Source organism: Camelus dromedarius, chromosome 24 (assembly GCF_036321535.1).
Source record: "Camelus dromedarius isolate mCamDro1 chromosome 24, mCamDro1.pat, whole genome shotgun sequence".
Taxonomy (NCBI): Eukaryota; Metazoa; Chordata; class Mammalia; order Artiodactyla; family Camelidae; genus Camelus; species Camelus dromedarius.
In genome coordinates, this window is record NC_087459.1 from 9,438,091 (window position 1) to 9,466,089 (window position 27,999).

Below are 27,999 nucleotides of genomic sequence, written 5' to 3' on the forward strand. Positions count from 1 at the left end.
TTATTGTCCACACATGGGTGTCAGCTTCAAAGCCTCACCTCCTACCCTCACCCCTGCCCCTCCTCACAACCCACTCAGGATCCCCTGGACATTCCAGTATCTTCTCAGCTCCATGCCTTTACCCAAGCTGCTCCTTTGCTTGGTGTGCCCTCCCTGTTGTCCCATCTCCACTCAGTCCCTTCCAGGCTGGCAGCAATGCTGTTCCTCGCCATGCTTGAGTCAACACTTGTCTTCCTGTCCACCCTTGTTCACACTCACCCAGCAGTGACTGTCCCATCAGACTTGGGGTCCCTGAGGGCCAGGGTTGGGGGTCATTGAGGCTTGGTCCCAAGGCCCAAAGGTCTTACTGGGAAGTGGGGTGGTCACTGGGTGACCTTGAGGTGAGGAGTGGGCCCAGCCTGGTGCCCTCCCCCGGCGGTGCCCTCCTGTGAGACTTCCTGGACAAGTCCACCTCTGTGGGCCAGGGAGCAGTGTGGTCAATGGCATGGCCACGGTCCTCCAAAGCTGTTTATGTCCTGAGAATCCGATGATGAGTTGAGCCTGGACTAGGACACTCTCAGGCCCTACCTTTCCTTCATCTGTCTTCTCCTCCCTTCATTCTGGCAGGGGACCCCAGAAAGAATGTGGTAGCCATGAGCATATGACTACCACTCGGGGAGCCAGGGTTCTGCTCCCCCACGCCCCCATAACCACACCCCATGGAGCAGCTGCCTGAGGAGCCCTCTGGCCCATCCTCCCCAGGTCTTCTGCAGGACTGCTGAAGAGTCCTCAGGGGCTGCCTACTGCCTGGTCCTTCAGAGCTCCTTGCGGGGGGCCCTGTGCCTAGGGGATGTGGAGCCCTGGGGGCCAGAGGTGAGGGGGACAGGACAGGGGACCAACCACATGGCAGTAGTTTTGAGTGGGACAGAGGCTCGGGGAGACTTGAGGTGGGGAGGTGAGGAGCTGGGAGGGCCTCAGATCACTCTGAATCAACCTTAACCCTGTCTGTAGCCAGAACCCAGCCTCAGTGCTCAGTATGACCTGTCCGGGGCCCAGGCTGCCCTCCTCCTGGCTGTGATCCAGGGCCGGCCTGGAGCCCAGCATGATGTGGAGGCACTGAGGGGCCTGTGCCAAGCCCTGGGCTTCGAGACCACCCTGAAGATGGACCCTCTAGCCCAGGTGAGGGGATACCCAGTACTTCTGGTGGTGCCCTGAATGATGGGCCCCCCCCCCCACCAGGACCCTCTCCTGGGCCTCTTGCCAATCATAGGCAGGAAGTGCACCCCGAAGTCTAGCCTTCACTCTCCCTGCTGCATGCTTTGGGAACCCACTTCCTTGCCTCTGGAAGCCCAGAGGCCTCCCATGCTTGCTGTTTCTCTGCACCCCTGCTCTCAGCCCTCACTGGACCCTCAGGCTTTTCTGGGAGGGTCTCAGGTTCCTTCCCAGACATCTGTCAGCTCACTGCCTCCCTTCACACCTCTTTACTTTTTGGTGCAACTTCTCCTCCGGGGCCAGAGAACCAGCTGCAGGAGGCTGGAGCCACATGTCACCTCCTATGAGGCCTTGCCAGGCCTTGCAGCAGGGAGGTTAGAGAAAAGACTTGCTCCCTGGGCCTGAGGCTGGCAGGAGGTGGAAGGCAGTGTGGGCAGCGGGCTAGAAAAACCACCTGGAGGGAGGACCACCAGGCACCAGGGAGGCAGTGGCCCTGGCCCAGGCCTCCATCTCTCCCCCAGGCTTTCCAGGAGGAGATGGCCAAGTTCCGGGAGCAGCTGGATGCTCACAGGGTCCCTGTGAGCTGTGCCCTTGTGGCCCTGATGGCCCATGGTGGGCCTCAGGGGCAGCTACTGGGGGCTGATGGGCAAGAAGTGCAGCCAGAGGTGCTGGTGCAGGAGCTGAGCCGCTGTGGGGCCCTGGTTGGCCGCCCCAAGATCTTCCTGCTTCAGGCTTGCCGTGGAGGTGAGCAGGGTCTGGGGCCTGGCGGGGTCCAGCTGCTCTCATTCTCCTCATCCAGCCTCAGCCTCCTCCAGGAAGCCTAAGCACCACCCTCTCCCCGCCCCCTCTGCCAGCTTCTCCCAGAGGTCAAGTCTGTGAACTGGAGCACTTCACCCTCCGCGCTTGTCCTTCAGTGCTCTGAATGTTTCCAGCCTGGCAGGGCTGCCCAGGAACTCTGGGGCCTGGGGGCGAGAGACCTGGGAGCACCCCAGGTGTCTTCTGAGTGAAAAGACCTGACTGTCCCTTCCTGTACCAGGGCACAGGGATGCAGGCATGGGGCCCACTGCTCTCCCTTGGTTCTGGCGCTGGCTGCGGGCTCCACCAGCCACCCCCTCTCAAGCCGATGTCATCCAGATCTATGCTGATGTGCAAGGTGGGTCTGCCTTCCTCCCAGAGCCTGGGCTTGGGCAGGGCTGGCACAGGCAGCCATCTGCAGAGCATCTCCAGGGCTCTGAGCTGAGATCCTGCCACCACCTCCTTCCTCTCTTCGCCAAGAAGATAGGAAGGAAAACCTTTCTAAATGGCAAAGGCTTTTGAAAATTGAGGGTTTCTTCCCCTGCATGAGCCCCCAAACAACCCTGGAGACAGGAAGGTGAAATAGCTTTTCTGAGATCACATGGCTGATAAGCATCAGGGCTGAGATTGGAAACTTGATCCGTCTTTCCTGCCCTGCTCTCTTTCTCCTGCCTTGTGTGTCCTTGAGTCAGACCCGAGGAGACCCTTGGGGCTAGCAGAGTCCCAGGATGCTACGTAAATGGAGTTGGTCCCTCTTGCAGGCAGCTTCCCCAGGGGCCCCATTCCAGGGAGCTCTGACCAAGCAGACATCCTGATGGTCTACGCAGCAGCTGAAGGTAAGGGGACAGGTCAGCAAGAAGTCTTGTTACATGGGGCCCAGCCTCCTGGCCAGAGATCAAAAGTGGGCTTTAGGGGCATCTGGGGCTTGGCTGTTGGGGTGGAGGGGCCCCAGCCTAGATGCAGTTAAGCCATCTTCCCTTTGTGTTTATTATTTATGGTAACAGGAACGATGGTGAGCACTAAGGGCTGACTCTGCTAAGCACTATACCTGCATCCTTCCCTCTAGACTGTAAATTCCATGCGAGCAGGACAGTTCTGTGTGTCTCAGGGCACCATCCAGGGCCCGGCACATAGTAGGTTCACAGTGAATGTTTCTTCAATACTGAATTCATTGTATATTCACTCCACAAATATTGAGCAACTACTTGTTCCAGAAGCAAGAAGTTTCAACTCCCTGCCCCATTCCCTGGCCTGATTCCCAGGGTCTTGTGGGCTTGCCCCCACTTCCACCAACAATAGGCCCCTGGGAGTCAGAAGGCAGCTGGGAGGGGCCCGAGTCTGATGCTCTGGCCCTGGTCCTCTGGCCTAGGCTGTGTAGCCTATCGGGATGAAAAGGGCTCAGACTTTATCCAGACTCTGGTGGAGGTCCTCAGAGCTGACCCCAGGCGAGACCTCCTGGAGCTGATGACTGAGGTGAGTTGGGGGTGAGGGGTGACAACCTGGGGAGAGGAGCTAGATTCATCCTTCTCCCAAGCCCTGGCGTTCTAATCACCTCCTATTCACTCCATCACTGAGGGAGGGATCCTCCACCCTCAGTAGCATGAGATGGTTGGGCACAGGACACCCGGCACTGGACAGGTGAGATTGACAGCAGTTATTAGCCATATATACTCACAGCCGGAAGAGGAGGATACCTCAGGCCATGCAGGGCCAGTAGGGGTTGCTCTGGAGAGCAGAGTGAACCTGCAGGGGCTTCCTTTTAGGCTTTGTAGTAACTGGGAATGGGGTGCCCCTGGTTCCTGTAGGAGGATGTGATGCACTTGTTTGAATAATTTCACAGGTTGGCAGGGAACTGAAGACCCTCAGGCTGAGGACTGGGTGGAGTGCAGCTGATCTGTCTGGTGGGGGAACTAGCGCAGTGGGGTGCCCTTCCTGCTTGGGGTAGGGAGCACATCTGACAAGAGGAGGGGACACCAAGGGGGGCCTATGAAACTCAAAGATGTCAAGGAAGCACTTCAAATTTTAGGCCTTACAATACACTCGGTGCCAGGCTGGGCTGGGCGCCGGGGGATCTGGCAGGCCTGCGTACAGGCTAAGTGTGGTCCGTACAGGTCAATCGGCAGATGTGTGAGCTGGAGGTGCTGGGTCCCGACTGTGACGAGCGCCGCAAGGCCTGTCTGGAGATCCGCAGCTCCCTGAGGCGCCGGCTCTGTCTGCACTCCTGACTGCGCCCGCCGCCACCCAGGAAATGCTGACAGTGAGTGGCCACAGACCAACGCCACCACTGACCCCATCCACTCCTTGGTTTCCTCATCTAAAAACGGGCACGATAGCACAGGTGACTCAGCTGGCATGAAATAAACATGATGATCGCTGTATACGTGAATAGTGCCTGCTCGCAGGGAGGTAAGACAATAAGTGAGATAATGTATGCAAAATGCCTGGCACTTCAGAGGCTGGGCCCACCGGGTGTGGACTGGGGAGGAAGCGGGGAGGAGCCCGGGCAGCATCCGCGCCTCAGAAACCCATCATGGGCTGCTAGGCTGAGCTGGATGTCCTGGGAAGGGGCAGCCTGGGGTCCATATTGTCCTTCCCGCACACGCACCCCACCTGCACCCCACACTGGGGCCACGCGACACTCTGGCCTCTGCCTACATGGTAGTCAGAATCCAGTCTGGGGCCACAAGACTGGAACAGAGCATGGAAGATTTAGCAGTGCTGTGATGGCGCAGCAAAGGGACTAGGGGAGCAGTGGGGAGCACCTGATCCAGCGCGGGCCAGGAGCAGGTCGGGGAAGATATCTGGAGCTTCTCGGGACAGGAGTGGCTTGGGTAGCCTCACCCAGGCTCGAACTCCCAGGCACAGGACCACTTATGCATCCTTCACTAGCAGCGGGCTCTCTGTCCAGCTCGGCAGCCCAGCGCAGAGTCCAGCTCACACAGAACTCGAGGGGCAGGGCTCCTGGTTACTAGGAGCATGCGCATTAGGGCATGTCTAGCAGGCGCCAGAGTATGCTTTATGAGAAAAGCCATAACACTCGTTGCCGCAGGGCCGCGTGGCCTAATGGATAAGGCGTCTGATTCCGGATCAGAAGATTGAGGGTTCGAGTCCCTTCGTGGTCGTTGCAAAGCAACCTTTTTTCTCCCTCTGCATAAAATTTTCCCTTTCTCCAGAAATGCTCACCACAAGGGCCTAGGACACTCGGGCAGGGTCAGTCACTTGCCCTCCAGTCCCACGGACGCATCCCTGCCGCTGCAGCGGAGGAGCTCGGGACCCCGGGGTGACCCCAAGGGCAATGTGAGCCCCAAACCTGGTTAGACCCCGAGGGAATGAGGACACTGAAGCCACTGGCCGTGAGCCCTGGAAGCCCAAGGGCACTGGCTGCATGCATATAGTTCAGATGACAAAATCTGTACAGACGAGGGGTTGGTCTTCTGCGAGGGTGGGTCTCCCGCAAGGGGTCAGTGGTCAGATGCGTTAAAAAATATAATAGATTATCATGATGGAAAAGTTTTGGGAATAAACAAGGTTGCGCAATATTGCAAATGTAACTGATGCCGCTAACCTGTACACTCACAAATGGTTAAAATGTCAAATTTAACTATATATATTTTTTACCGCAATAAAAATGTTTTAAAAAGATCTAGTAGATTACTTCGATTTCTTGCAATGAGAGTATACCCTTAAATGTCTAGTGCGAATGTATATTTAACAATTTAAGTATAAGGAATATACCCAGGATTGAGTCACCATTTTATTGGGAAAAAAATGATTCTACCTGCGTAACGGAGTTCTCTGCAAGGGATTTTGGCTAAGTAGAATGCCCAGGTGACTGGACCTTCTTCCCAGGGAAAACGCTGAGGGAATGGCAGCTGAGCCGGTACACCTACAGTAGGCTCAGGTGACCTTGGGGTCATGAGGAGTGTCACTGTTTCCTTTATCGTTTTTATGATGTTTCAGTAGTTTACTAAGGGCCCATAAATATAAAGAAGAGAAACTTCATTAAGATAAACATTTAAAAAATTTCCCCCACTTTTACTGAGAGATAATTCACATACAGCACTGTGTATGTTTATTCGACTTACATACATCTTGAAATGATTACCGCAACCGGTTTAGTGACCACCTCTCATCTTATCTAGATACATTTTAAAAATGAGGGAAAAATAGGAAAAAATTTTTTTCCTTGCGACGAGAACTCAGGATTTACTCTCTTAACAACTTTCTTATACCGTACAGCAGTGTTAATTACCTTTCATTGTATCTTTTTATACTTACATCTTTAGTAGTTCCTTGTAAGTGGAAGTTTGTACCTATTGACTACCTTCATCTAATTCTCCCCGCGTCTTCCCTCACCTCGCCTCTGGTGGCCACAAGACAAATGTTTTGAGATGGGAAAGAATACCCATTTTCTGGTAGGAAAGTAAACACTGAATTCTCTATTACAACCGCCAGCTGAGCTAGCCGGGCAGATACAGAGCCATTGCGGAAGGTCCTTGGGACAAATACCTAAGGCCATTGGGTTCTGCTAAAAACCGCATAGACTTGGGGACAGGAAACACTTTCGGTCTCTGAGGCAACGTAGGGAGGAGGATAGGGATCGACACTTTTCCCAAGCGCCCGTCTGTTCCCTCTCTCCCTTCCGCTCCCACATTTTGCATAGTAACTGCCTCCTTGTTAGTTACCTCAGGGCCGGGATTCTCCTAAAAGGAGAGAAGAAAGGCTCGTGCGGGACTTGATCTCCTGATTTCCTGCACCCTAAACGAGGATCATACCCTAGTGCAAACAGTAGAGCTAACAACTGCTTTGAGCTCCATCCGCGTGTGCGCTGTCTCTCCCGGCTCCGAGGATGCTTGGGAGCCTGAGAAATCTGAGAGGATTCGCCGGTTGAATACGGATGTCAAGGAGCCCAGAGAAGGGCAAGCTGGAACCAGGAGGCTGTGCAGTAACCTGCAGGAACCGCGAGGAGGTGACAGAGTAACTGGTCTAAGACTGTCGTCGACAAGCTCACACGTGCCCCGGTGGCCTAATGGATAAGGCATTGGCCTCCTAAGCCAGGGATTGTGGGTTCGAGTCCCACCCGGGGTAGAAAGGGTTACTTTTAAAAACTCGGAGAGAGGAGAAAAATGAAAAGAAGCTATATAATTTACTCCTGCAAGTGGAAGAAACAAATTAAGGGCCCCTGGAGGCTACCCAGACACCACCCTAAACTGAAGTTCTTTATTCTGGTTTTAGTTTGGCACAAAGATGTGCACGTTTCCAGTTTTCAGAAGAGTGCTTTCATTCTTTACATTATTTTAATAACCATTCATTCTACTTGATATAAAAAATAATTGTTCATTTTTCAGGTGTGTTAATTGTTTTGTGGTTACTTATATATTTTTGAAGTCCTTATTTTTTATAAACACACCCGATTATTTACAGATTACATTATATGACAACTTGTGTGCTTTAAAACAAATGGGCTGGGTGGTGACTACAGTTAATAATACTGTACTGTATACTTGAATTTTCTAAGACAGTAGACCTTAAACATTCTTACCACACACACAAAAGGTAACTATGTGAGCTGATGGACGTGTTAACTTGAGTGTGGTAAATATTTTACAATGTAAACATATATCAAATCATCCTGTTGTACACCTTCAATATGATCATTTTTATTTTTTGATTATACTGTGAAGGAAAAGCCCAGCTGGGCTAACAAGCTAAGTCACAAATCTAAGTGTGATAAGTGTTGGTTTAGTGATCTAAGTTCTGCTGGGCTAATTCATAAATCTGAAGTTTAGTGTCAGTTTACTGGGCTAACAAGCTAACTCGTAAATCCAAGCTCAACAAATGTCAGTAACGTGATCTGTTCCAAATTGATAAGCTCCAGTGTACTGATTCCTTGCTTTTGTTGTTTGAGACTTATTGGCTAATAGCCCCATACTTATAATTAACCCTATAAAACCTCATGTGCATGTCTTGGAGGTGCTCAGAGCTTTGGAGCAGAAGCCCCTCTGAGTCCGCCGGCGTAATAAATCTGAGTACTCCAACCCTCCGAGTGGTGCTTGTTTCTTGGCTGGCATGTCATTTCCGTAACAATACCTCAATAAAGCTGGGGAAAAAATAATGGGTTGGATGGAGGTATAAACAAAACAAGCTTTTCCACGAGTTGATCATGGCTTAGCTGGGCACGTTACACTATTTTCTCTGCTTTAGTGCATGTTTGAAATAGTCCATAATATAATGATATCTCTCTCTCTTTTTTAAAATCCATGCAATCCACATCTTCATCATCAAGGTAAAAATTTCCGCAACTTCAGGATATGGTGTAGACTAAAATCAGAAGCCTTCTATACCACATGCCCATAGAGGAGATGACCCCTAGAGCTTTGTTATATATACATATAAGCACATAGTTCTCTTTTACTTTTAAAAACCATGAATGGGACTCTTCTATCCCTCCAGCCCTGGCCTTACCTCTCCTACTTTCTCAAGTATCTGAGGTCCCAACATCCCCACTGAAATCAGGGATCTCATTTCAATGCAGCATCTCCCACTATCATATGCAGAGAATGGTGGCCACTCAGCTGTCCAAGGCTGCCAGTACTTCCCTCACCAATGTTTCTCAATGCCTCATTGGAGGGAGTGTTCATGGGGCTCTCTCAGTGGGGTGGTGGGCATGCTCATCATGTATGATACATCTGCTCCAGCCAACCAAGAAACCTGGTAGAGCCACATTCAGCTGTACAAGATAACATATTAAATAGAGGGCTCCTGAGGGGGTAGGTGCAGCTCAGTGGTAGACTACAAGCTCCTCACACATGAGGCCCTGGGTTCAATCCCCAGTTCCTCCACTCAAAGAAAAAAGAAGTAAATGTAAGCTCCTTGAGAAGTGCACCCAGATCATATCCTATCCTCCGCATTCTTGGATCTATCACTGAGGTTTACTGCTGGCATAAATGGACAAAATTTGCAACACTTTTGGCATATGAAATATTTCTTCCTGGACCAGCCATTGTACTTGCTTCTGCAGCTGCTGATCTGACTGTAGTTATACAGCAACGAGTGTTAGGGGGTGACAAAGCTCGTTGGTGTGGGCTTTGAGAACTGTTATTCCCTTGCAAGACAACTGCTCCAGGTGAGATTATTATAGGCTATTCAATCCCCAGGAAGGCTACTCTCCTCAGATATCAGAGGACAGGCTGCTTTCACTGGCAAGGAAGGCTCCAAATGACCCAAAGGTTCAAGAGTCTCAACTTTGTTGGAGCCCACATAGACCTCCCCAAGCTTTGGCTCCACTCATTCATAATCAATGTCATTTCTTCCACATGAAAGAGTTCCTGAGACTGTGAATTCCACTTACATTGTCATTCTGCAACATGCAGAATTCAATGATATATTTGCTTTTCAGCAATTTCAGCCCTGCAGTATGAGTTTATGGCTGCCATAAAATGTCCCTGAATCTCTGAACATTACTTAGGCTGAAAGTTTAAATGCCTAATCTTTTTATTTTCTTGCTTTAAGCCAACTGGTGCACCCAGGAGAGTTCTTTCCCTGCCATGATACTTGTAGTCACATTTACTGCCCTAATAGTCAAGTGCAGCAGCCACGTGGTCCCGCAGGGCACTTGCTTCAGTTGGCACTTCATCATCATCAACCAGGTGTTGCGTGGCTTGATCACAATGCTGCCTCAGGCTGTGAATTACCTGTATCTCATTTCCCACTAGCAAGGAGCTCGGGACAGCCTTCAGGTCTAAATTCATTACCAAAACAGAGTCCAGCAGTAGGCAAAAAACTCATCTGTTGTGGGGTGGGGAGGAACAGAGAGGTTGGTAGAAGGGTACAAACCTTTAATTATAAGATGTTGGGATCTAGTGGTTCCCTGGTGTCCTGGTGACTATAGTTAATCATACCATATTGTGTATTTGAAATTTGGTAAGAGAGTGGATCTTAAGTGTGTTCTCAACACACACACATGCACCCACAATAGGTAACTCTGTGAGGTGGTGGTTGTGTTAATTGGCTTGATTGTGTTAATCACTTTGCAGTGTATGGGTCTATCAAAGTATCACATTATGCACCTTCAGTATATATGACTTTTTTTGGTAAATCATACCTCAGTAAAGCTCGGGGTGAGGGAGGAAACCCATTTGTTATTGTAACAGATGATTTAATGGAAACTGATTAACATAAAAAAGGTTGTTAAGGAGGTAGTTAAGAAGGCAGAAAGGGAACAATGAGAAAGGAGCCATCACCCGTGGGACTGGAGGACCAAGAGAAGAGATTGGGACTATTAAAATTTAGAAGCTTGGAGAGGGCCTTATGGGGCTTAAAAGTAGATCTCTGAAGAGGTGTGGCTCAGATGGCTTGGGTGTCTCTGAGCTCAGAGTCCCAAGAGGCTGGACTGCAGTTCCTGAGGAGGGGACCTCAGTCAGCTTGCGCTGGTGTCTCTAATGAGCCATGATGAGGCTGATTCTGTGAGTGCCGGGAAAACTTCAAACTGCGTTCAGCTGTTACTTCTGGAATGAACTACTGCACAAATAAAAAAAGTGAGGCTGGGTCGGGTGGGTGGCAGTCGGAACAGGAAACACGCGGGAAATAGTTTGTCCCTTCTTCCTCCTCCAGCCTTTCAGTCTCTCTAGTGCCTCCTATCGGCAAACCGGACACGGATCCGCTGGCAAAGTGGAGCATCATAAGTAGGGTCTAGAAGGGTGAGTTTGAAGCCAAGCAATAGAAGTTTAAGGACTGGTCCCATCTGTCCTATCCTGCTTCCCCCGGGTCCTTACAGATGCCTCCTGAGAGTTCCCATCATGAACTCATTACACAAAAATCTCTGCCTCAGGGTTGCTCCTATGAAATTTGCCCTAAAATACTTGAAAACAGACTCTATGAATGAGATTGTTACCGAGCCAAATTTGGGTGCCTGGCCCTCTGCACCCGTGTGCGCAGTAAAGCCAATCCACTGACACTGGGTCGTGGTAAAAGTGCAGCGTTTCTTGCTGGCGCCAAGCAAGGAGTCCAGGCAGCTAGTGCTCAAAAGGCCCGAACTCCCCGAAGGCTTCCAGGGGGAGGTTTTTAAAGACAGGGAGAAGGAGGAAGGTTATGGGAGGTAATCAGGAGTCAACATCATCAACCTTCTGGTTCCAACAGGCCTGGGGTCTCCAGTGCTTGTGGACAGCATATAGTTAACTCCTCCACCTGGGGAGGGTTTCAGCATCTGCAAAAGAGCTCAAAGGACTTGGCTCAGAATATGATCTACAGCCCTTGAGGAGGAACTGAAGGTCCTTGAGTTTGTTTAATGGCTAAACTATCATTATTTTTCGTTGCATGACTGTTTTTCTTTCTTTCTGCATTTTCTCACTTATCTGATTAAATTTATACTTAAATAAACTTGGGGAACTCGGGGAAGGCCTAGGGGGCTAAAGTTTTCTACAGACTAGAGGCAGGCAAAGGCGGAGGGTATAGTTCAGTAGTAGAGTGCCTGTTTACACAAGGTCCTGGGTTCAATTCTCCAGGACCTCCATTAAAAAATAATAATAAAATTAAAAAACAATCATAAATAATAATAAATCTTATGATATTTATTTAATATATTATATAATATAATTTAACTATTATACTATATTACATTATATATGATATATCATATGTAATATATTAATATAATTTAATATATTATTATAACAAATATAAATAATAAAAAATAATAATGATAAAAATAGAGGCAGTTGGAGGACAAGGAGGGATCTGCTTCATTACAAAATGCCGAAGTTGAATCATGTGCTGGCACCAAGGACCACATCACTGAAGGTTGGTAGAGTTCTCAGACACCTGGGTAAGCTGGAGCTACACAATTATTAAGACTTTTGCCCGTGTTGAACTGGGATGGCTATACAAGAGGGACATGAGCTGTTCTGGTCCCATTCCATGTCTCTGGCACTTGGGACATACAGTGGAAATGGTCATGGTAAGGACTGCGGGATTACATGGCTGTCGTCGACATACTGAAACAAAAGAATGACAGGCTAGGGTAGACTCATCACCAATTCAAAGCCATGAGAAAACCAGAGGCTGCTTTGGCAGCACTGAAAACAACCCACATCTCCTACAGCTGTGGGGCCAAAGAAGCTCAAGGTCCGGGTCAGGGCCTCTGTGGGAAAGTAGCAGAACTTGAGGAAGAGTTGAATTCTCAATCGCGGTCGATTTCCTGTGCCAATGCCAGGGTGCTGATAGGGAAGAACTGGGACCCTGAAACTTGGCACGGGGCTATCTGGGGAGATGCGCTGAGAACCTTGAACTCGCTGGGCCCGCTGGAGTGGCCCAGGCCTCCATCCCCTCACCGGACGACTAGGAAGAACCTCACACGAGGCAGGCAGCTTACAAGACAACATTTGGTCACCTCAGCACCCGCTCCTCCTTCCCCTCCAGGCCACCATACCAAACACTAGGGGCTCCTCTCAGCAGGACTCAACTGGAAAAGCACTGAGACTGCTTCAGGGAAGAGAGGAATTATTATAAACCAAGAGAGCTGTAAGATCTGGATAACATGTGTCAGCAGTAACCCAGAGAGTCTTCCCAGAGTGGATCCTGAGGGTCCTGGATATGCGTGAAGAGAAGAAAAACCTGGAAAGGGGAGGGCTGCTCAGTATGGGACACTCTTCCATGACACGGGACTTCACACCCTGGCAGGATTCCTCACACTGGTTATAATAAAGTGCTGGCATGGCTCTTGGACACCTGGAAAAACCAATAGACTACATTAAATGAAATAGAATTGCCTGAAATGCCCTGGCAAACTGTGAAGGAAGGAATTGGAAGGGACAGAGATACCAGCATGCCAGAACGGTTCTGCAGTATCAGAGCCAAACCCACTAGCTGACCGTGGATCTTGGGAGCACCTGGAGAAGATGCCATTCACCCAGGCACTAAGACATGCACAGCTGAGGGGACACACCAGCATTCTTGAGAAGCATGGGAATGACTGTTTTCTGGTCTGCTGCATACTGGGACGTACCGAAGCGGAAGGGGGGCTTTGTACCTTGTGTCTCCTATTATTAAGAAAGAAGCCCAGCACATGAGAGGACCCTGTGATATTTAATTTGATGTGTCCATGTGACCAGGCTAGGGCACCCAGATGTTTTGGTAAAACACCAGTCTAGATGTTGCTGTGAAGGTGTTTTTCTCCATATGACTAACATTTAAATCAGGAGACGTGGGGAAAGCAAATTACCTTTCCAAAAAGTGGGTAGGCCTCATCCAGTCCATGGAAAGTCTTAAAAGACTCAGATTACCCCCAAGAGGAAGGAATTCTGCCCTTGACTGCCTTCTGACTCAAGATGGCAACATGAAGTCTTGCTGGAATTGCCAGCCTGCTGACTCTGGGATCCCCACAACTGTGTGAGAGAATTCTAAAAAAGCAATCAAAATCTCTCCCTCACCTCTCTGTCTCTGTCTCTGTCTTTGTCTCTCTCTCTCTCTCTCTCTCTCTCTCTCTCTCTCTCTATATATATATATATATAGAGAGAGAGAGAGATCTATTTATCAAATCTATTTTGTTTCTCTGGAAAACTAATGAATACAGTCTCCTTCAGACAAGTAGGGTGCCCAGATTCAGGCACAAAGAAGAACACGACCTGGCAGATTCCTCCCCACTCCCCAGTCCTCTCCTGCCCACTCCCCACCCCGACCCTGGAAACTTGGGTACCCAGACGACCTGAAATCGTGGCATCGACCTGAGGCCACCCTCACTAAACCTTCTGGCTCTCCTACCCAACCCCCAGAAAGGAACGCACATTTCCCTTACTGCCGCTTCTTCTCACGGGAGAGGAACATCTCAATTCTACTTCGAGTATCTCACAATTTCCAATTTTCTTTCTACTTTAGAAAGGGGAGATGGGCTGGGACAGGAATGGATGACCAGATGAGGGGCTCCCTTCTCTGCCGCATCTCTGCCCCATGAGGGAGGAAAGCTGCAACGGATGCGGGTGGGGACACAGTGTTGGAGGAGGCAAGGGTCCTGGGTGGGGAGCACCCTTGGATACAGATGGAGCTCCACCTAGGTCCCCACTTAAGGCCAGAGTTGGTAAGGTTCCACCTTTAGCGGGAAATCCACCTCCAAGTCTCCTATTGTCATTCTACTTCAGCCTGTAGAGCTGAGACACAGTCTCATAAGTACTGGGTTCGAGTTCTGATTTAGGCGATAATTCTTTGCCTGGGGAGCGCTTGCCTGGATCGAGGGAATTTCAAGGAACTCCCTAGAAAAGGAACCTCTCAGAGGGGCTCCTGACGGCTCTGTGTACTGTATCTAGAACTATTGTGTAAATTTCAACCTTTTAATTCCAAAATATATATATAATAAAACATTAATGAGACAAAAATAAGTTGCTTTGTTGAGATTTGACCTAGCAACAAATTCCCCTTTTGGAAGAATTTTAGTTATATTTGGTGTGATGTCATCAGGACAAAAGTTACGCCCAACGTGGGGCTCGAACCCACGACCCTGAGATTAAGAGTCTCATGCTCTACCGACTGAGCTAGCCGGGCAACTGAGAGGTATAATTGTCTCCCCCACAAAATTAGTTGAAGTTCTCTAGACCTTGACAGCCACCACTTCCGTGGCACTGGAGCACTGATTTCGCAGGGCTTTTCGGGAGGGAGTGAGGGAGCCCAGATCCCTGTCTGCTGTTCACCATGGATGTGGGTGGCCCCAGCAGCTCGGGGGGAGGCGGGAAGTCGGGGTCAAGTGTACAAGGATGAGTGTCACTAGAGGCTAGGAAGGAACGCGATGTGATCTTCGCTTAGGGTGTGGGAGGTGTTGAGGTTCCAATCACGGACGATTTCTCATTATCAAACTCTCAGCCTTGTTTGGGGTGGGTAGCCTCAAGCAAATCAGGAAGGCTCCACGCCCTCGTCGCCGGGACAAGCCAGGGAGACCTTCCTTCCCAGGTGGACACTAGATCCCTTACTAGTGCAACAAGGGAAGAAAAGCTTGTAGCAGCTGCCGTTTGGGAAGAAGTGAGCGCCAACCCCAGTTCTGACCCCTGCACCAGGATTTCAGAACTGCGAGGGTCTTCTGGGGTCGATCCAGGTCAAGAGGGACCCTGAGATGGTCGAGGAACGCCCGGGCTGGCCAGTTGACTGGTGGCAGATCCTTATTTTCAGGGTCCTGGACTTATTCCCCATCTTGGGTGAAATTTCTGGCCTGGAGTCCACTATGAGAGACCTCCATACTCACCCAGGCCACACGGACTCCCTCCTCCTTGCCATCTGGCTGCTCTTCCAGCTGCTGGGGCTGAGTGGCCCTCGTGCCCTGGGGGAATCTGACTCTGTGGGCCTGGGGACGGGGTGTGCGGGAGCCCCCTTTCCGGAAGGTTCCGGCCGTGCTGCACCTCCCCTTTCCCTTCTGGAATCGAAACCGAAACCTGTCCCTGCGCACCTCCCAGAGAGACCGGGAAGCGGCCGGAGCCAAGGTCTCAGGCCTCCAAAGACAGCTGTCAAGAGACTTGGCCAGCGTGGCTCGTTGGTCTAGGGGTATGATTCTCGCTTTGGGTGCGAGAGGTCCCGGGTTCAAATCCCGGACGAGCCCGGGTTTTGCAGACACAGCACTGCTACTCCGTGGGTGAAGCGGATCTCCGTGGAGTCCTGGGCGATAAGATCCTGGTCTCCCTCCGCAGGCTGTATAGCCGATAAGGCTGCGCTCACTTCCTTGCTGCAGAGTAACCGTCGCTCCCCGTGTGGATCGGATGCTGGAGCTGCGGGTGCATCCAGGCCCGAGGCCTCGTCTTCCGAGCTCTGGGAGCGGCCTGGCCCTAGGGAAGGAACCTGAGAGGGGGAAAATCGCTTCCAGGGCAGTTGTCTCAACCATGAGCGGGAGACCGGATCTGTGTGTTCCAGACAGTCACAGACCCTGGGGTGACGATCCAACTTGGTCTGAGCATGTAGTTTTGCTTTGGGTCATAAATGTCTCTATCCTGCCAGAAGGGCCTTCCACAACCAAGGGAAGGAAGGAAACCGCAGCAGAGAATGAACATGGGGAGGGGCTGCGCCTCACCTTTGGTACCCCCCAAAGGCATGGGGTCTCCACAGGCGTCCAGAGGGCTGTGCTCCAGACACAGAGTCTCTTTTCTCCATGCTGGAAGAATGGCAGTGTTTTAATAGGTTTTATTGTTATTTTCTGAGGCCAACAGATTCAGCTATTGAGATGATGGCTTGTTACAGTTTCCAAGAGGTGGGGGCACGCCTCCACATGGGGGTTGGGGGGGCACAGGAGATGCACCAGGATCAGTCAGGAGGCAGAGGAGCGGAGAAGAAAACGTGGGCAAGGGACTTTGTTGTGGTTTCACGGAAGGTGAAACAGGTCAGTCAGGGAAGACAGGTTTAGGTGAGTTCGTTTGAATAATTTCAGCGGGCTCTGGGGCCTAGGTGCTGTCCTTAGCTGTCTGTTTCCTAGCCTTGGGGTGGTTCTGGCAGGCGGATTGTGGCTCAGAGTGTGAAATCCTGATAAAACAGAGGGTTGTGGGCTGCAGACTCTGGATTGGTTGGTTTGCATTTGAGACACTGGCTGGCAGAGGAATTGGTTATTATCTCTAAGAACTGGTTGGCCTCAGGGAAAGCATTCCCTCCAGAGTTATCAAGACTCTAGATGTCAAAGGGTCAGAGTACAGAAAATAAAAGACATGGTTGATACAGGCAGGGACTGAGGCTTTGATTTCAATTTGGGGGGCCCCAATCTGGGAAGAGCTTCCTGATCCCAGTCCCAGAGCTGTGCCTGGCCCAGGGGATGGTGGGAGGCTCAGAGCACCCACCAGGCGAGCTGTATCAGGGCCAAAGCTCCCCAGAGCATGCAGAGGGGGCAGGTGGGCCTCTTCTCTGACCTAAATCCCAATTTTCTCCACTTTAAGCCCAGGATCGTGAGTGCTGGGTACCCATTTCATGCTTCCTGACTCTCAAGTCCCTGAGCAAGAGGGTTTCCTGCCCAGAACCCCAGGCCCCATTTGGATGTCCAGGGAGACCTGGTAAGGGTCAACCAGGTAGCCAGCCTCCCTGGCCAGCCCTTTCTTCTCCTACAGCCAGAACCTTTTAAGACTCCTGTTCCTTGAGGGGAAATCACTACCACCTCTACCAGCAGGTCAGTTCTGCTGCGAAGCCTTCTTTTGTGTCAGTGATGTCCCTCCCTCAGGCCTGCCTTAACCCCTCCCCACTTTTGCACCTGGGGTCTGCTCCTCTCTACAAGCCCTCAGTCCATGGCCTGTCTCGAGCTGGGGCCCCACTGTCACTTGTCCAGTGAAAGAGAAGTGGACAGTCAGGGCAGGAAGTACAGAGGAAGGTCTCTGTGGAGGAGGTCTTGTCCTCATTTTGGCTTCAAATCCCTGAGGAGCCCAGTTTGCTTTTTCTGGTCATTTAAAAGCAGAAACAGAATCTCTTGCAAAGCTGGTGTGGAGTCTGGGCCTCTGACGATGGAGCAGAGGTAGGCTCAGTGGGTGGTGCACCCAGATCCGAGCTGGATGGGAGTGGCCAGATTGGTCGGGGCACCGAGGTTGGGTGTCCACGTGTGCTCATTGGACAGGGAGACAGTGGAGGGCAGTGGCAATGAGAGGCATCTCCCCTGAGGGCTCTTGTGAGTTTCCTCAATTTCCTCCCTGATCCTTTTTTTCCCCACTTAAACCCCCACCCCTGGCAGGGACCCTTCCCAGCTGTGGCCTGCACTGGGATGTGAGTCTGGGACTCTGGGAGGCGATTCTCAGGGCTGGACGGGGTATGAGACTTGGGACCCCGTGGCAGGTCTTTCCAGTATGTGGCATGAGAGACGGTGCGGTCCGGAAGCCAGCGACTCCGTGGGCAGGGTCCAAGTCCTGTTCCCGGCTTCACTCCACAGCCCAGCCCTTAGCCCGGTGCCGGAGGGAGGACCTGAGGATGCTCTCCTGAGCTGATGGTATTAGTTTCTCTTGGGCGAAGGGGAGGGCAGCGGAGTGGGACACTCCAAAATCCAGATTGGGACTTACCAACTTGGAGTCTTGGCATGTGGCAATGCTGGACCTCCCCCGTTCCCCTCCTGTTCATGGAATCAAATCCTTCCCGAGACTCACAGGGAAAGGGGGAAATTCGTAGTGAAGAAAATCGGGACAGCCCAGACCAGCAAGGGCAGAGTCAGATTAAACTCCACAGGACAGCAAAAGCACACAGAGGCAACTGGCTCGTTGGTCTAGGGGTATGATTCTCGCTTAGGGTGCGAGAGGTCCCGGGTTCAAATCCCGGACGAGCCCTATTTTAAAATAGTGGTTGGTTTGTGTCTTTGGAACTTGGAGCCCCTAAACCCACCCACGTTGTCACTCTCATCCTTCCTCACAGTGGTCTGGGCTGCTCTGACCCGCGGGGCCACTCTAGCTTGAGAGATGAATGTGGCTTGGAATGCCAGGCATTCCCTTCCCAAAGGAATATCGTAGTAAAAGTTAAGCATTTTACAACTGTGGGCTCGCTCTGTCGACTAAATAAACCAAAGGGAAAACGTGGATGGCTTTTCTTTGGTAGCCAAGTTCCAATCTTTGATCGACCTGTTTGTAAGGGTGCTTTTGTTTAAAAAAAAAAAAGTTGAGGAACGAAGTGGGTCGCAGATCCACTGTAAGGCGATGTCACCGGGCTCTTCTAAACGCTTGGACGAGGTGATGTGATGCAAAGTGACAAGCTGGGTACATAGCAGCGGGTGGACACCGTCTGTCGGACGACGCCTTAGGTGCATTTGAGAGTACCTAAACCAGACAACTTGTGGTTTCTATGCCTTCTCGTGTCAAAAGGACGCCCAACGTGGGGCTCGAACCCACGACCCTGAGATTAAGAGTCTCATGCTCTACCGACTGAGCTAGCCGGGCACCTACGGTTGCTATTTTTCGACTGAGCTTCAAAACTTGACTGGCTGTGGATAAAATAACCAGGCAGGGCATGTCACGAGGTCAGCGGAAACACGGAGTCCCCTTGGGGCATCTTGCGTGTAGAGACTGCCTGAAATTCGCCGTGTCCCCAGGCCCTGGAGCAGCAGAGCGCGGTGCAGGGTACTTCAGGACAGTGCCGGGTCGAGAGGTGAGGCGCTACGCTGACCGACGGACAGACGGACAGACAGAGGCTCAGCGGCCGCCGAGAGCCCTGCGGTATAGACAGAACTCAAAGCCGATCTGCCCGAGCTGATCCCGCGACGAGAGGACGCGTGGCCCGAAATGGGGCAATGAAAAGGGGGCCAGCCCCCTGTATGTGAGCAAACAAACTTGTAAATTTAATATCATTGTTTGACTTCCTGCATTCCACTTGTTTGCATAAATCCATCTATGCTTCCTTTGAATTATCTAAAATCAATTTATTTTTATTTGAAAATGTATTTTGCCCCAATCCTTCTTGGTCTGCCCTTTGGGTGATCTTGAGCTACTGAAATCAGCGACCCTGCGGTTGATGGCGGAAGGGATTGGAGACCCCTGGCACCCGCCAAGACACCTGCCTAAACTCTGCTTTGGGATCCAGTTTCCTGGGATTCAGGGTCGGGAGTGAGGGCGTTCCTGGAGGAAGCAGGCCAATCCTTGCACGACAGGTATGACACTCACGTAGGCTGGAGCTAGGGTGACCCCTGCCACAACCCCCTCCCGGCCTAGCTCTCCAGAGGGAGAGGAACTTCAGACACACAGCGAACTGGGAGTGGGATCTAGGGATTGTCTTCTTTCTTCCCCTAATTTCTGGAGCCAAAGCGCCTCAGAGAATCTGAGGGAGCCACTGAGATTTCGGACTCCACTAACTGCAATGTGCAGACCTGGCCTGCATTCTGAATCTAGCCAACCAAATGCAGAGGGGAGGTTAGCGGGAAGCTGCACGCGCACTGGGCATGACGGATACTCAGGGATTATCGTTTATGTGGTTACTTGTGCACAGGGTATTGGGAGTATTTTAAAACAAAGGAATTTATTTGTAGAGATATTTGAAAAAAAAAAGGTGAAAACCCTTTATAAGGGTGAAGCAATGCTATGTATGCTTTAAAATGTCAGGAAAAAAGTAGAGGGAGATAGGTTTTAAAACTACACGGGAATAGGGGAGGCTATGGTGTGTGGAGGCCGGGGGTTGTGTGTTTCTGTTGTATTTCTCAATTTTTCTGTTAAAAAAAAAGTTCTAGAAATAAGTGGCTTCTCTCTCTCTCTCTGAAAACTTTATTCTTTGATCAAAGAATGGAGAGGTGCCAGTACACCTTCTCCTAAAGTTTATTTAAAAAAAAAAAATACACCAGCCAGAAATTTCAGCTATTTCTTCTAATACAGTTTAGCCCCATCTTTCTTCTCTCTTGGGTCTTCAATGACTCCAACATTATATTTTTGTTAAAGTCCCACAGATCTTTAAAGCTCTATTTTTTGGTTTACTTTATTTTTTTAAGAATTTTTTTTTCTGTTCTTCAGATTGGGTAACTTCTACTGTTCTATCTTTGACTTCATTGATTCTATCTTCTGTCTTGTCCATTCTGCTCTTGCCCATCATTTAAGCTTTTTATTTTGGTTATTGTATTTTCCAGTTCTAAGCTTTCTATTTGGTTATTCTTTATATTGTCTATTGATGAGACTTTCAATTTTTAAATTTGTTTCAAGAGGATTGTAATCGCTTCTTGAAGTATTTTTACGATGGCTGCACCACCTTTACCCTCTTTGGTTCCCATATCTGTGCTGTCAGTCTCTTGATTGTCATTTCTCCTTCAAGCTGGAATTTTCCTGGTTCCACCAAGGATTTTCAATTGCATCTTGGACATTTTCGGTATTATGTTATGAGACTCTAGATATTTAAATCTTCTGGTTTAGTTCCCTTCTCTGACAAGATGTCCTTCTGGTGGGGAAGGATGGTGCTGCCCTGTTTCTGTCTGGTGGGCGCAGTTCCCAAGGGGTGAGACCTCTTTACTGTTGGGTTGGAGTGGGTGTTGACACTCTCCACTAGGCCTCGGTTGATTCCTCCTGGCTGGGGGGTGGAGGGGCGCCTCTTACTGCTCCGCACATAGGGAAACAGAATGTTGGAGCAACGTTGACATCCATCATCAGAGGCAAGGTGCAGGGGGCTGCTGCTAGGTGCTGGGCCACCTCAGCTGGTAGCCCTGACATTTCTGTTCAGATCGCAGGAAGGGAAAGGGGAGGTGAAACTGTGGCCGAAGTTAAGCGGTCCATTTCGTGAGGTGCACGCTCAGGGCAGTTCTACCCAGCCGTCCTGCTTTCCTCTTCCGCCCTGTGGGAAGCGGGTCCGGGAATGCTCCCGGATCCCGCACTGGTCATTAACAAAAGCAGCGCAGCTCGGCGACCAGAGCCTAGCTCACCCAGAACACAGCTGGTGGCACGGCCCAGAGCCCGGGTCTTCCTGCCACTCAAGCCGGGGAACTTCCCGGGCTTCCCAGCCCAGCAGCACCGCCTCGGGGCTCCCCCTGGTGGCCAGGTGGGGAAAACCACCTCAGAGTGCAGAGCAGTAAAGGGGTAGGCGGAGGTCGAGGTGTCCCAGGTTGAGGCTTCAGCACCCCCGACACTGTGTGGCCCGGTTGCTCGTGGAGATCTTTCTCAGCACGTTCCAGCCCCCTAAACTACTTACTATAGAGCCCAAATTCAGAACTCAGATTAAGGATCTCTGGCCCTTTCTATCAAAATAGGGGGCTGGGTGGTGGGGGTGGATGGGCAATGAGACATTAGAGCCACATTTCGTTTTCGCAGGAGGCCCTGGGCTGGGTATTCACCATTTGGGAGCTCTTGGGGAAAAAAGGGAAGGGCCATGGGGCTCGTCCGGGATTTGAACCCGGGACCTCTCGCACCCTAAGCGAGAATCATACCCCTAGACCAAAGAGCCGCCTTTCTCTAACACCCTTACCTGCCCATCCCTGCTTATCTTTACGCCGTTTCTCTGTTTCAACATAAGCCCGCGCACCCCACTTCCGAGAGGACCCTCAGCGTTCTCGGATTTGTTCAACCCTCAGCCCTGAGAAAAGGATGGTGCAGTGTTGCCGCCCCTGTGGGCACCAGGTCCCAGAGCCTGAGACTCTGGGGATCCGGGACTCCGTTCTGCCTCCCCTAGTCCTGGTCTCATCTGGGATCTCCACGCCTGGAACACCGAGCACTCTACTGCAGAGGAACTCGAGGGTCCTCTCTCTATTGCCCAAAGCTTGGAGCAGAGCTGGGGCAGTGGTTCCCAGATGCCTCCACCCCGATGAATCCACGCACAACGCAACTGTCATTCTGCTCTACTTGGAATCGAATTTGGGTTCAAAGAAATGTGGGTCTCGTGAAGCTTAGCGGCCAGGCGCACTGGTCACCCCAGAGCACCAATCAGTGTGGATTGGACCTTTCCCAGGGCCCTCCCTCAGGAGCCTCCATCCCTGAGCTGCTGTCCTTGTCTACAGCCCCCAGCTCTCCCTGGCTTGGAAGTTCTGTCTTCTCCAGAGCTCTGCAGAGGCTCCCCATCCCGCTATTCCCTACACTTCCCAGCCCACGCCCTAAAGTGTTCAGAAGAGCTCACGTCTAGATTCCGCTGGGCTTTCTCATACCTGAGATACCAGCCTCTCGCGTCCCTCTTGCCCCTGCTTACCTCAGTGACCGTCCTCACACACCACCGTGCATTCTGGCTCCATTCTCCATTCAGCCCACAAACTCTGCGCCAGATTCTTAGCCAGGCCCTGTGCTGGGAATTCTGCAGGGATCAGATCTGCGGGGACGAGCCCCACCGAGAGAGGTCATGATTTTTGAACCTAGAGAGGAACATACCGGAAGAGAGGATGGGGAGGGGGCAGAGTGGGAAGGGCTGGCTGGAGTGTATGTGGATAGAGGGGCTGCTGCAGGGTCTGAGGGTGGAGGCAGAGGAAGGGCACAGTCTTGGTGTGGGGAGAAGGCCCAGTGGCATAATGGGGTCTCCCTGGCCTTTTAAGCCAGGGATCGTGGGTCCTGGCTCCAATGGGAACAGGGATTGCATTTTGGGCTTTGGTGAAGATTTCCATTGTTGGGGATTGGGGCAAATGGAGCTTCAGTTTTTGCTGCGTCCAGCACAGCTCAGGACCCTGTCTGAGGACAGGCAACACAAGACTTAAGAAACAAAGAGACAAAGTAAAGAGCAAAGATGGGACCAGGGGACTCAAGATCTCGTGGATCTAGAATGCCGAAAGCCTGGTCGACATCATATTTATTAAGAGTATACAGCTCAGAAAAAAATGAGATCAAAGAGGTGGGGCTTTAGATATTCCATGCAATAAGCACCAAGTTCTGCTTGCTGATTAGCTGATTAATTTCAGGCCTATCCCTTCCAGGAACAGTCACCCTCCTCGGGGTATGCAAAATTTCTAAGTCCATCCTGTTTTTGCCTCTGAGACATCTCGAGATAGCAACTATTTCCCCTGGATTAAACCACATTCTTTCATGCCAGAACCAAGTTCTGTTAATGGATGATCTGGCTTTCCAGGACCGTCCATTGTTTTACCCTAAGGAAGTATCTGCCATCCTTTGTGCCCTTAGGGTCAATCTCAGGATTGCGCCTCACAAATTTTCTTTAGCATAATACGTGTTATAGGTCATCTACTGTGTAAAACATTAAAACAAAGCAAGCATGTGCATTTTAAGCAAGTAAGTGTGAATATAGTATTTTAGGCTCATGGAAATTTAGTTGTGGCTTGTTTTCCAGTGGCTTGTTTCTCAGAAAGTTTTGACCATAAGCATATCTTAGATGCTCCTACAGACCCCCGGGGCTGAGGTGGGTGTGGGAGTGGGGTTCTGGTTAATTTACTAAGGCTGGGGCTGTTGCCCTTGGTACTGTGGAGGGGCTGGAGGGGGTCCCGCTCCTATCCCAGGCTTCCCAGTCTAGATCTTCTAACTTTTCAGTACTGGCAGCTGTTCTATTTTTTTTTTTTTAATTGAAGTATAGTCAGTTTACAATGTTAATTTCTGGTGTACAACATAGTGATTCAGTTATACATGTGTACATATTCCTTTTCATATTCTTTTTCATTATAGGCTATTACAGGATATTGAATATAGTTCCCTGTGCTATACAGTAGGACCTTGATATTTATCTATCTTACATATAGTAGTATGTGCAAATTCCAAATTCCCAGTTTATCCCTCCACCCTCCACTTTCCCCTCTAGTAACTACAAGTTTGTTTTCTACATCTCTGAGTCTGTTTCTGTTTTGTAAAAAGTTCATTTATCTCATTTTTTGGAGTCCACATATAAGTGATGTCACATGGTATTTTTCTTTCTCTTTCTGGCTTTGGCAGTTTTTCTAGAGTCTGGATCTTTGAGGGGAAGCAGAGGGAGGTCAGGAACAGAATCCCACCCAGGGTCGGTTGCCCCAGCTGGGCAGGAATGGTAAACAGTGTGCCTTTTCCACAGGGACCTTTTGGACAGCAAAACCATTGTGGACAGGACTCAGGACTGGGTTCGGATTTTTCAAGATAGTCCCAAGAGATTGGCGGTGGTGAGCAGAGCTGTGGCTCTGTGAATTCACTGATGCGAGGACCCTATGCTAGGACGAACAAAAACGACCCACAAGCTCTCCCCTCTGGGACCTTATGGGGCTCTCTGTCAGCCCTGCACACAGGTCAGCAGGGAAGAAGGCTGATTCTTTGTGCCATTTTATTTATTTTTTGTTTCTTTAAATTCAAGTACAGTCAGTTCCAATATGTCGATTTCTGGTGTACAGTACAATATCCCAGTCATGCATAGACATACAAAGATTCTTTTTCATTAAAATTTATTACGAGATATTGAATACAGTTCCCTGTGCTATACAGAAAAAAATTAAAAAATATATATATATATATTTACATATATATATATTATATATATTAGCTAACATTTGCAAAACTCAGACTCCCAGGGTCATTTTAAACGAATTGGAGCCATAAACAGGCGGCGCTCAGTGATGAGTAAGAAATGATTTGGGTTTATAATCGCAGACGGAGCGTGGATCCAGGCCCCTCTGAGTCGTACTTGGGCCCTGGAGAGAGGCTGTTTCTTTTCCCCACCCGCAACCCCCAAGGATTACCCTGAGAGATCCCGACTCAGGGCTGTAGCTAATGGCCCCAGGACAAAAATTCCACTTTAACAGCAGATGAAAGATTTCCCGTCCGCCAACAGCTGGCTGAGAATAGGGGGATGGGGTGGGGGCAGTGAAGGTCCTGGATATCCAGAGTCCGGGGAAGGGTCTGTGTCCAGCCGCCTAAATGTCCAGAGGGCTGACTCCGGGGGTGACCACGCCAGCGCCACCTCTTCAGAGGTCCGCCACACCTTTGCAATTTTTGCAGTACCCGCCTTTCCGATTCTGAACAGCAGGGCGTCAGACATCATCATCATCATCATCTCCGCCCGGCTAGCTCAGTCGGTAGAGCATGAGACTCTTAATCTCAGGGTCGTGGGTTCGAGCCCCACGTTGGGCGGGTACTTTTGACTGATAACGGGACCATACAATGACACACCCCAAAATGAAAATATTTCATAAATTAATCCTTTCCAGAGGTTTTGCAATATAGGCGGTCAGTCACAGATGCTGCCAGGGAAAAACCTGCGTAGCATATGATTGCCTGAAACCTCGAACCGTCTCCGGATGCAGACGTCATTCTCCATCCTGAGTGAAGCAGAAAATACTTGCGTCCGCCAGCCAGCTTTTGAATCCCCTCCCGAGGAGACGCCTTTACCTGGCATCTTGTATTTAATAAATCAAGAGCGAACTGCGCCGCTGCGTTTGACTGGGGGACAGGATTCGAACTGAGGGCTCCAGGAGCTCCAGGGCGCCCGCCACCAGGACTGTGTGTCTGGGGTGGGGCTGGGGATGTGGGGGCATGGGAAGCGACTCTCCAGGCCCGGAGCCAGGCTGGTTCCCAGGTCCGAAGTGAGGAGACCCCCGGCAGGATGCTCCAAAGCCGAGGTCCCCCAGTGTCTGAGGAGGGACTGCTCAGAATTTTCCTCCACCTGGGAAGTCGGTCGCCTCTTATTTTGGGGGCCTCTCACCTTGTTCCACTCTCCCCAGTAAAAGGGAAATGGACTCCAGGCGTTTCACTTCCCAGTTTGGGGGGAGAGAGAGGAGGAGGGTATATAGTTACCACCAGCTACATAATTTTCTTCTGTTTTCTTTTAAGGATTCAGGCTGTTAAAAGGCCAGGCTCAGTGTTTGACCAGAACAGATTTTCTTTTTCGGTGGGAACGGAGGCTTCTGTAGGAGCGACAATAGATCCCTGCCCCTCTCCCAGACCCATGGAACTTCAGGTCCCAGCACTGTGCCTGGTACTCAGAGCAGAAGTTCCCCCGCATTTCTTTCTTCAGGTCATCCTTAGTAATTTTTCCTGGCGTTCTTAGGGTAAAAACAAAACAAAACAAAAAACAGTTCAGTGTACAAGGTGGTTAGGTCCATATATCTCAGTAGCTTTTTTGGAAAGAAAAAAAAAAAGTCTTACCAACTCAGTACCTGTATTAGTCTGCTGCGGCTGCCTTAACAAATTACCACAATCTGAGTAACTTACAGCAATAGACATCTATTCTCTTACAATTCTGGTGGCCAGAAGTCCAAAGTCAAGGTACCAGCTGAACACCTTTTTTACATTCTTTGTAAGGTCTATGGAAGAACACTTCCTGCCTCTTTTGGCTTCTGGAGGCTCCCAGCAACATTTGACTTGTAAATTCATCTCTCCAGTCTCTGCCTCCATTGTCACATAGTCTTCTTTCCTCTCTGAGACTCTGTGTCTTCATATAATTTTTTAATAAGACACAAGTTATTGCATGAAGGCTCATCCTACGACAGTATGACCTCACCTTAACTAATTATATATGCAAAGACCCTAACTTCTGAGGTTCTGGGTGGCCGTGGGTGTTAGGAGGACACTATTCAAGCCAATACAATACCTTTTGGAGAAAAATTGTATTTTTATATTTTGTTTAAATAGTCATAATTATTTTCTAATGGAGTATGTGCACTTGATATAAGCTTCTCCAATCCTGGAATCAGACGGATCCTGCTACTCTCAGTTCCTACTCCACATTGATTTTTCTGCCATATTTGCTTTTTATCACAGAAACTGCAGAAAACCCAACTTTGCAAAAACATAGCATCATGAAAGTTGAAAGTGAACAGCCTTGAGCTAGTAGTTCACAGGGAATGGTGTCTGATGGATGCTGAGTGTTGATGTTTCCCTAAGAACTTTTAAAATATCCCTGGGATTTTTAAAATACCATAAAGGTGCCTCCACAGACAGTCTGGGGACCAAGGAACTAGGCTGAAAGCATTGCCCGGAATACAGGAGTCATGGGGTTTAGAAACAGAGGTAGGCATTGGAAGAAACTCACGCTGGTAGCTTCTTGGGCTGGGGTTTGGGGGTGATTGTTCTGTGACACCCTGAGCCTAGTCCCTCCCTGGAGGGTCCTGTCTGTGTCTGAGTGACACCCTGACCCAGCAAGCCCAAGCTCTCAGCTGTCCCCAGCACTGAAGCTTCAGCTCAGGCCTGCTGGGGGTGTCCCTCCCACGTGGTCTACCGACATCACAGCCAGGCCCCAACTGCTTACTTCCAAAGAGGAGGATTCTTGGGAATGAATTCAGGACGTCTCACATCTAAAGTCAGAAAAATATCCTTAGGCCAGAAAAGTCCTTTTGGCTCGTGGTTCTTGGTGGCTGCTCTCCCTCCCTTGCCTCATGCACAGTCTGGATTTCCCTTCTTGGATGAGACAGGCCTTAGCCAGGGAGGGGTGTACCCTCATCTCTGATGTCTGGAATGCCAACTTTGGATCTTGCTTGAACACCACTCCCCAGGGTGTCCCGCCACTTCCTCTTCCCCAAAGCACTGACAAAAGCGGCCCAGGCAAACACCCATCTACCTTTGCGCCACATCTGGAGAAGCAGGTGAGTGTAGGCTCAGGCCAGCCCCGCTGACGAGAAGGTCTTGCAGACAATAACCTTTGTTGGGCTGGGCCTAGAGCAGTGAGTCCTTCCTAGAACAATGGGCTCCCTCCTGGCTTTTGGCCCCCTTGGGTTGCAACAACCTGCCCATCTTGAGAAGAAAAATAAGA

The 27,999-nt window shown here is 50.2% G+C and overlaps 1 protein-coding gene and 8 non-coding genes across 9 annotated transcripts; 6 read left to right on the top strand and 3 right to left on the bottom strand.

The window, feature by feature from the left end:
• The first annotated feature begins 777 nt into the window (after positions 1-777).
• LOC105099681 (putative caspase-16) lies at positions 778-5,539 on the top strand. The gene is made up of 6 exons (XM_010992560.3): positions 778-1,158; positions 1,713-1,935; positions 2,228-2,344; positions 2,748-2,822; positions 3,356-3,459; positions 4,098-5,539. The coding sequence occupies exons 1-6, from the start codon at positions 1,141-1,143 to the stop codon at positions 4,209-4,211; spliced, it is 651 nt and encodes a 216-aa protein (XP_010990862.2). The 5' UTR covers positions 778-1,140; the 3' UTR covers positions 4,212-5,539.
• On the top strand, positions 5,036-5,108 carry TRNAR-CCG (transfer RNA arginine (anticodon CCG)). The gene has a single exon. It is a non-coding gene; the product is annotated as a tRNA-Arg (tRNA).
• A 1,462-nt stretch (positions 5,540-7,001) lies between the features above and the next one.
• TRNAR-CCU (transfer RNA arginine (anticodon CCU)) lies at positions 7,002-7,074 on the top strand. Its single transcript has one exon. It is a non-coding gene; the product is annotated as a tRNA-Arg (tRNA).
• Positions 7,075-14,444: 7,370 nt separating this feature from the next.
• Positions 14,445-14,517, bottom strand: TRNAK-CUU (transfer RNA lysine (anticodon CUU)). The gene has a single exon. It is a non-coding gene; the product is annotated as a tRNA-Lys (tRNA).
• Positions 14,518-15,487: 970 nt separating this feature from the next.
• Positions 15,488-15,559, top strand: TRNAP-UGG (transfer RNA proline (anticodon UGG)). Its single transcript has one exon. It is a non-coding gene; the product is annotated as a tRNA-Pro (tRNA).
• Positions 15,560-18,164: 2,605 nt separating this feature from the next.
• TRNAP-AGG (transfer RNA proline (anticodon AGG)) lies at positions 18,165-18,236 on the top strand. The gene has a single exon. It is a non-coding gene; the product is annotated as a tRNA-Pro (tRNA).
• A 530-nt stretch (positions 18,237-18,766) lies between these two features.
• TRNAK-CUU (transfer RNA lysine (anticodon CUU)) lies at positions 18,767-18,839 on the bottom strand. Its single transcript has one exon. It is a non-coding gene; the product is annotated as a tRNA-Lys (tRNA).
• A 2,899-nt stretch (positions 18,840-21,738) lies between these two features.
• On the bottom strand, positions 21,739-21,810 carry TRNAP-AGG (transfer RNA proline (anticodon AGG)). The gene has a single exon. It is a non-coding gene; the product is annotated as a tRNA-Pro (tRNA).
• Positions 21,811-25,309: 3,499 nt separating this feature from the next.
• On the top strand, positions 25,310-25,382 carry TRNAK-CUU (transfer RNA lysine (anticodon CUU)). The gene has a single exon. It is a non-coding gene; the product is annotated as a tRNA-Lys (tRNA).
• Positions 25,383-27,999: the final 2,617 nt, after the last annotated feature.